Here is an 8,624-nt window from a genome sequence, read left to right on the forward strand (position 1 = left end):
AATGAGAGGTCTGGAGAAAGAGAATTTAATAAAATCCTGAGAGTGAAAATCCATATTTGTCAACATAACAGAAATAATTCATATGATAATGCAAGTAATACTGTATGACACTCAAACACTCAAACAATAGTGTAATTATTAATTTCACTGAGAGGAACTCTGGAATCTCTCGAAAGTATTCCTGTTGGAATTTATCTGGAGTCTCGATTCTCTTCACCAGTTTTAAACCCACATGACATTAATGGAACAAAGAGTGAGACATTATGGGATATTCTCTGTATCATTCAAAACAGTTTGCAATACTCACAAAAGTATTGCAGTAAAATTATACTGTGCATTTGTCAGATAAAACGAGGCAGCCAATCATAAAAAATTCAAATTAAGATTATAGTACCAGCATTTATTCATAGTAATTAATATTTATTCCAGTGATATGTGTTAATTTCCCTCAACACTTATAAGCATACAGCTCTCTATGTCCCACACATATACATACATATATGGTCACACATGATAAGCAAGAAAGATCAATTGTAATATATTTTGTGACATACAACACAGTTCCATTGGCCTAGTCATCCTACACTTAGTTTCAAGTAAAATGATAAGTCATTCATAAATATATTATGTTGAATGAACTGGCCAAAGAAGTGAAGTATAGGAGCACTGTGTGTTGTACTGCCTCATGTAATTTTCAGATACCAAACAGCAAGAGACTATGTTTTAGCTGTTTTAGCAATTACATTGGGTATAGAAGGTAAAAAAAAAAGGTAATCCGTTGTAAATGCATGATAATTTTACTGTAGTAAATTATTTGTAATTTAGAATTTTGATAATAACAAAGCATAGAAAAGGAGAGACATACACCTTTCACATTACTGTCCACTGAAAAAACACTTATGTGAATGTAGTGCATACATAATATTAGTCACAATGTTTGCAAACCTCAACCAAAGGTTGCAATGAGAGGACTTAGTAATTTTCCAAGTTGTGTTGTGATCCTAATGACAGAGCATGTTGGCCACAATGAATATGATTACACAGTGTTTTTACTCACATGGTAAGTTGGCAGAAAATACTGTATTTTTTTTTAACAATAAATAAATTTGTTTAAAATTCTTTGTGTTTGTTTCAAACAGCCAGGTATGTCAGACATCAAGGTTCAACTGTATGATTATGCAGAATATTTCAAAATATGTATTTGGGTGCAAAAACAGCATTGCAGTGCATTTTCTATCTTTGAATAATAGTAGTATAATAGTAACTCCTTTATTTATATAGCACATTTTAAAACCAGGTTTACAAAAGAAGAACAAGAACAAATAAGATAGAGAGATAATAAATACATACAAAGAACACATAACATACATAAACATATTGTTTACAAGAATTAAACATAATTAAACATGAGAGAAAACTAAAATTAATGATGTTGGCTGTGCACACAAAAGAAAATAATTTACTGTCTACTCCTTAAAAAAAAAAAAAATCAATTGTATCAAAAGTAATGGCATGATTGACAACTTTTCAGGAAGTAGTAGAGAGAGGGATCAGATGGGAACCTTCATCATTTTAATGCGTCACATGAAAATGTATTACAAGTGTATTCAAATTGGAATGCATAAGGTTGTAATAATACTAGATTACACCTACTGTATACCAGTGGTTCCCAACTGGTGGTCGTACTGCTCACTCTTGGACAAAGTCTGGTGACTGTAGTGGTCTCTCTGCTGCTCATAGCAGACTGGATGGATGGAAATATAATGAATAGGTGTTCAGTTGGTCTATGTGTGATCTGAAGTCTATCTATCTATCTCGAAGCAAGACCAGTTGAGAACCAATGGACTAAACACTTTTTATATTACAAATTACAGAAAAAATATATGTTCTCAAACATCTCTAGTGGAATGTGGCCATGCAGGTAGTTTTGTATTTATTTGTCCAAGTTCTGAGATATCTGTCTCTGGGACTTCATCCTCTACCCCAAAGCAATAGAGGTGAATGTAATTCTGTTTGAGGTGCTCACAACATTGAAAAATTTAACAGCAGAGTTTCTTTCTGTGAACAGTATCCATGTTGCTCTGGATAATCCACAGACCTCACTGTCATAATACAATATTTCTGCTATGTCAAGTAGCTGTAATAAAAGCTGCAAACAATGAGGTCTTATCCAGGGTAACTGGGGCAGTGTTTCTGGAAAGAATTGTTGCCAATGATTTGTTTTTTTTCTCCAAATATATTATTTCATTGTTGAGCCAATAAAATTAGAGTTAGCTCCATTGCTACTTTTTTGTTATTTGACTAAACCAACCCTTTAAGTTGCGGTCAGTCAAGTGTATCTAATTAAGCTGAAGAAAACCTAATGAAATCACAGATTTAAAAAGAGGGAAATTATACAAATTTTTGTAGATCCTATAATATATTTTGTATACAAAAGGTAAAAAATATAAGCTGAATGATTTAACTGCTATTGTGCACCTACACTGAAATGAAAATAGGCATTTAGACATGACACAAGCCATGATCATTTCTACTGTTCATCTAAAATTTTCCAGAGGTACTGACCTTGTATGTGCTGTGGTATGTTCACTTTGTAAGGTGCAAAAACATCATGAAGTGTACCAATACTGTACCCTGAACTACTTTTTCCAACAGCATGATTAAAGAGACCAAGATGAAATGCCTGCCCATTGAGGCCATGTAGGATGTGACTACCGCCCATCACTTAGACACTTGCACCCATTTGTAAAAGAAACACTAGATTCCTGATTGATGCTCTCTTTGACCTCCATGGGGAGTGAGTCAAAGAGGTGATCCTCCACAATCAGGCAGCTCCTGCGGAGGAGGCAGCACTGACCAAGTTGAGCTGGCAAACGATCCAGACAGTTTCCCTTTAGTTCCAGATGTGCCAGCTGTGAGAGTTGGCCAATTTTCTCAGGAATGGAAGAGATACAGTTATGGCCGAGACATAAGGTCCTCAGTTTCGTGCACTTGAATAGCTGCTTGGGGACTACTTCCACTTTGTTGCCTGTAATAGCAAAATGTTGGAGGTTTTGCAGAAAGCCGACCTCCAGTGGTATTACCACTATGGAATTATGGCTGACATCAAGGTACCTCAACTTGAGGAGGGTGAATAATGAGGATGGTAGAGACTCAAGCTTGTTGTGCGAGAGATAGAGTAACTCAAGGTTCTTAACATGGCTAATTGACAGTGGAATTGTGATTATCTTGTTGTGCCAAAGTTTGAGGCATGTCAGTCTCTTGAGGTGCTGAAAACTGATAATCTCCTCAATCGTGCGAATGTTGTTGGATTTTAGATCAAGTTCCTGAAGGTTGTTCAAACTGAAGATAGCATGGGGGATTCGCTCCAGCTCACAATTATGAAGCTCCAACTCTGCTAGATTCATCATTTTCTTCAAACTATTCAGCACTAAGAGCTTGGTACCATCATTATGAATGACCAACTTGATCAGATGTGGGGACAGATCTGTTATATTTGTTGGAACTTTTGTGAGGTTGCTCTTGAGATGCAGAATCTTTAAGTGCCTGAGGTCTCGAAGAGACTCAAGTCCAATCATTTTATTGTTTTCAGAGTTCAGGTTACCAACCAAGTACAATTCCCTTAAACTTTTCAACAAATATACCCAGCTAGGAATCTCAGCAACATCTGTGAATTTGACATGAAGGCACCGGAGGTGATCACGAAGAAAAATGAAAGCAGTCTGCTCAACTTTGGCCGGACAGTGATAGAAGTGCAGTTCCTGGAGGTTTATCATTTGTGAGATCTTAGCAGTTATTCTGGCTTCTGGGATTAATTCCAGTTTGAGGATTTCCAAATCAGTGAGATCGAATACAGCATCCGGAACTCCAGATAACATAAAGAGATGAAGCTCCAGTTTTTCTTGAGAATTGCGTGTTACATGCTGCCGCAACTTCTCAAAGGTCCACTCATGGTTCAGGCTGATCTCTCGAAGTTTGTTTTCACTCACCTCTGAAAGAAAAACCCCAAAACGCTTTGAATACAGCTGGTCGTACTGATCAACCATGTGGAGGAGGAACGCAAAGTCATTCTTGACATCAGGAATGTCACTAAAGCTGCTCTCTTCTCTGACTTTTTCAAAGGAATACTCCTTCAGTGGTCGCCGAAAAAGCCAGAACAATGTGTATATACAGATAATACCATAAACACATATGAGTGCAATATAACTCACAAGGAGCTTCTTTAACATGAAAGCCATGTTATGCGTACAATGGAACTTAGCATATCCAGTCAAATGTTTTATTTCAGGCTCACACACATGGTCAAAATCTATAGAAGCAACAAATGTCATTGTGTAGCAAAGGATCAAAATGAATTTGACTGTTTTGATGACTGTCTGAATGGCATACAGCCTGTAAATCAAGTCACTGTCTTCCACATGGGCACGGAATTTCCGTACTTTTTCGAACAAGGCCTTTGCTTGCTCACCATCTTTCTTGTCCAGTATGGTCATAGAAGGAATCTCACTCACAAGTTTTTCAGCAGAAAATGTGACCCCAGATTTTGTCAGCACAGGGGCAGACTGGTTTGGACTCCCCTCCTCGCTGCTTGTTGACAGATGTTTCAGGAGGGAGGAGGCACCAGCCAGTCTCTGCTTGTTCTCCTCAGAGTCCTCACAAGCAGTCTCAGACAGTGCTTTAGTAGTCCAAGGTGATTCAAAGCATTTTCCAAGTATGGAAACAAAATGCTCTATTTTGGAACTTGTCTTTGGATATTTGAACCAGAAGTTGCTACTGACCATTAATACAATAGTGTGGATTAGAGCAAGGTATGGGAAATATTTGGAATACCAAGGAAGGGCAACATGGTAGCACATCTGGTTGACAAAAACATACTGCTGAAAATCCAGCTTGGTTCTGACACCTGTAGGCTGGGGCTGGCCATATGTAGCTGGCTGTGTGAAATGAACTGTAGGTGCAATGGTATCAGGAGGCCTTTTAGCCATTAGAGGAGCAGCTTGCTCCCCAATGGCACTTTCTTTGTTCCACAAACCATCAGCAGTCTCTGATGGTTGGGGGCCCAAGAAACCCCCAGTCCCCTCTGGAGTTTGTTCCAGAATGGGAAGACAAACCACTTGGTCTTTGGTTAACTGCATGGTTCCAGAAAATATGGCCAACATCAGCATAACAATACCAAGATAATCCATGAAGACATCCCACCATGGTTTCAGTATTCGATAAGTCGGTTGGATGTCGTTCAGGGAGGCTACTTCTGTAAGGGTGAACATTCCTGCAACAGAGAATATGAGTTAAGATTATACTAGATCTTTTTTTTTTTGGTAATTTTACTAACCTATTAAATTGTTTCCACATAATAAGGTCACCCTGCTGTCACACACACACTTTGATAAGGCAGCTGTATGTTGCTCCTTTGCAGTAAAATACACAATTTTTGGAGGTCTAACTTCTAAATGTGTGGACCTTTAATTCTTTAATTCAAGCTTGAGACTGATAAAATTATTCAGTCTTTAGCTGTGACCAGCAATATGTACAAGTTTCTTTTTTGAGAGTGAATTTATGAAAATAATAATAATTTAATGCAGGACAGAGCTTTTAGCTTAGTTCCCAGTCATTAGCTGCTATGGCTGCCCTCACAGTGAGCCAGACCAACGCTATGTCGTGGCTGTCCTTGCCAAGTCCAAGATGTCTAAGATGTTTACCACCGGGAATTTGCCCCTGGACTGGTGACAAAGTTGTAAGCATCATAAAAATGTGGCAAGTTCCATGATACCTGAGTTTACAGCGTAAGTTGTGACTTTTCACTACGGGTGTTGAAAACAATTGTTTCTACGATGTAACGCGATGTGGATGTGGACGATTCTGCATTGATGCAGTAACATAACATTATTGATTATAGCCTCCCGACGTTGCCTGTTGATTTTCTGGCCTCGGCTGGTCAGTAAAGTTCAAAATTACCTCCTGTTCGCAATGCATGAGACATGGCTGCATTAGCTGTTTTCACCCTGAGAAGCTGATGCCTACCACTGAAAAAGAAACACAGAAATAGCAGACCCAGCCCAGCCAAGAATTGATGTGACACTGTTGTGACATTTTAGCGATAACATGTGAGTCCTGGAACTATGCAGTTTATTTACTTTGGTTTATAATGTAAAGATATTTATGTTGACATTGATTTCTAAAGCCCTTTTCTAAATAATAAAAAATGGAGTTGATATCTGACTGCTCTTATTCACTGATGAAAAAGTAACCATATGCAGTAATATAGAAAACTGGGGATGTAACGCAACGTCATGCATCATGATGCATTGTGATATCGAATTGAATCATTGACAGGATAATCATAATCGAATCAAATTGTAAATGAGCTGTACTTTTATAAATGGATTATACTTATATATGGCTTTTCTAGTCATATCAACCACTCAAAGTGCTTCACACTAGATGCCACATTCAGCCATTCACACACACATTCACACAGCACACATTATATATACAGTGCTCTTTAACACATTCACACACCAGTGCACACACGCATCGGGGGCTCAGTTCAGTATCTTGCCCAAGGATACTACGGCATCTGTATTTGTAAATGACTGTCAGCAGCCTGTGATGAAGAATTTATCCAGCCTCCTGACAGAACCAACAGAGTATATGCCTGGTCATAATTCATTATTTACATCCTGCAGTGCTTTAATGTTCATTGGTCCAGCATATGTGAGATACAATGACCAAGAAGACAACTCAGAAAGAGAATGGCTCTGAACATTGTAATACACTGTGATTCAATACAACATTCTTGTCATGTTTTGTCTAACATCAGATTTTTTTTATATGACACTGTGATAAGCGAGGTGCTGATTACTGTTCTTTGTGGTAGTGTTGTATTGGATCACTTTAACTGTGATGTGTTTCTAATACTCAGTGATATTAGATATTAATATTCTAGATATTAAAATAAAGAGATAATATTCTCCAGTTTTAAACAGCATTAATAAAATATTAGAAACAGCCCGAATACAAAGTGTCAAAGTGTATATCAAGAGAGCTACTGAAGTAGTAGTTTCAATAAAACCTGAACACTAATATACAGTGTCAGTAAACCAACAGTAAATTAGCATTTACTGTAGGTTTACTGTATTGCATCGCATTACATTATAAAGGTGTATTTTCTGGTGACAAACCTGGAAGGAGTTGTATGTCCTGATTAGGTAACAATGGGATCAGTGCACACTAGGTTTTGGGACACTAAGTACTGGAAAGAATACACTGCTTGTGTCCTCTAATTTCAGGCAAGGCCACATTTCCCAGGCACATTCGGAGGGTCAGAGAGGACAGCCTTGATAGATTGTTATGGACTGAGAAAGGAGGCTGGCCTTGAACTGGGACACAGGAGTTGCCTGTGCAGACAGCGCATGCCATGTGCACCACAAATTCTGCATACTGCAGATCTAAATTAAGACTGAATCAGCCTCTACATTTATTTATTTTTGATTTTTCTTTTTTCTACAACCTATTTTACTTCAAAGGAGCCTACAGAGGTGATAATCATGTGCCCTACCACCACACATGTCATAATTGCTACTGATGACCATGAGTAGACATATAGTCTGTGTAAAACTGAGCCCACATACCAGTGTATGCAATGTCGGTTACTATAAAAAAAAAAAAATAATCGCAAAAATTTAATTCTTAGCCACCACTAAGATTAAATCCTATTGTGTGTGTGGTGACAGCATGAAGGTCACTATTCTCAATGCGGTTGCAGAGCAGGCTGAGACCGGCTACAGCAGCAAGACGCATCCATGGACACAAAACAAGAGGTGGACCTGATGTCCGTGAAGCCATTAAACGCAACACTAAAATCAGGGTTCCGTAGCCTTAAAGAAAATCACGACCCGTTCGGGTTACATCAATGTAGTACATTCACTACCGGTTTTAATGTTAACCTGTACCCAAAGCCATTCATTTTTTCACTCCGCTATGTAGCCTGCTAACATTACTGAGCCAGAGCATTACGTTTATATTTGTGGACCTCGAGTAACCCAGATGAGGACCTCTACTCAAACGCGCAGATACGCACCTTCAGGTGGTCTGATCCAGTTATGTCGACGCCAGCAGTACCGAACAACGCTTCTTCTCACACGCCATATTTCGCTGCGGTGATGAAGCCGTCCATTCTTCGCATCAGTTCAACCGTGGGCCTGCTGGCCGGGCTGTAAGCAGCTTAGCTGACTACCCCCCCTCTGCCTCTGCCTCAGATGGTCGGGTCCTCTGCCTCTGACTGGCGCCAACGCCGGCACGGCAGCACCAGCTGCTGGAGATGTTATCGGTTCTATGTTATCCACACAATCGCATCGTCAGTGCGTCTCATCGTGACCATCAATTGACAACAGTTGTGTTACAGTGTGCAGGACAAATGTCGCCTGATGTTGAACTGGAGCTGATATGACGTACAGCATACAGGGCTTTGAGAACCTTGCACAAATTGACAGTAAACGGGACGATAGCCCACTGAGGTTAGGGGCCGTCGTAAAAGGGTGTAATTTAAAGTTATATCAGAGTTTTACAATAAATAAATATAAAAATCAGATCAGTAAGTAAAGGTAACATATTTTGCACATGTT

At 38.9% G+C, this 8,624-nt stretch overlaps 1 protein-coding gene across 1 annotated transcript; it reads right to left on the minus strand.

Annotated features, from left to right (window-relative positions):
• Positions 1-1,253: 1,253 nt before the first annotated feature.
• On the minus strand, positions 1,254-8,512 carry lrrc8db (leucine rich repeat containing 8 VRAC subunit Db). Its single transcript, XM_018670089.2, has 2 exons — positions 8,081-8,512; positions 1,254-5,269 (listed from the first exon to the last, which is right to left on the minus strand). The coding sequence occupies exon 2, from the start codon at positions 5,265-5,267 to the stop codon at positions 2,712-2,714; it is 2,556 nt and encodes an 851-aa protein (XP_018525605.1). The 5' UTR covers positions 5,268-5,269; positions 8,081-8,512; the 3' UTR covers positions 1,254-2,711.
• Between the last annotated feature and the right edge of the window lie 112 nt (positions 8,513-8,624).

Source organism: Lates calcarifer, linkage group LG17 (genome assembly GCF_001640805.2).
Source record: "Lates calcarifer isolate ASB-BC8 linkage group LG17, TLL_Latcal_v3, whole genome shotgun sequence".
NCBI classification, from domain to species: Eukaryota; Metazoa; Chordata; class Actinopteri; family Centropomidae; genus Lates; species Lates calcarifer.

Excerpts from the sequence above, each read along its gene's own strand:
- lrrc8db (XM_018670089.2), bottom strand. The coding sequence starts at position 5,267 with ATGTTCACCCTTACAGAAGTAGCCTCCCTGAACGACATCCAACCGACT.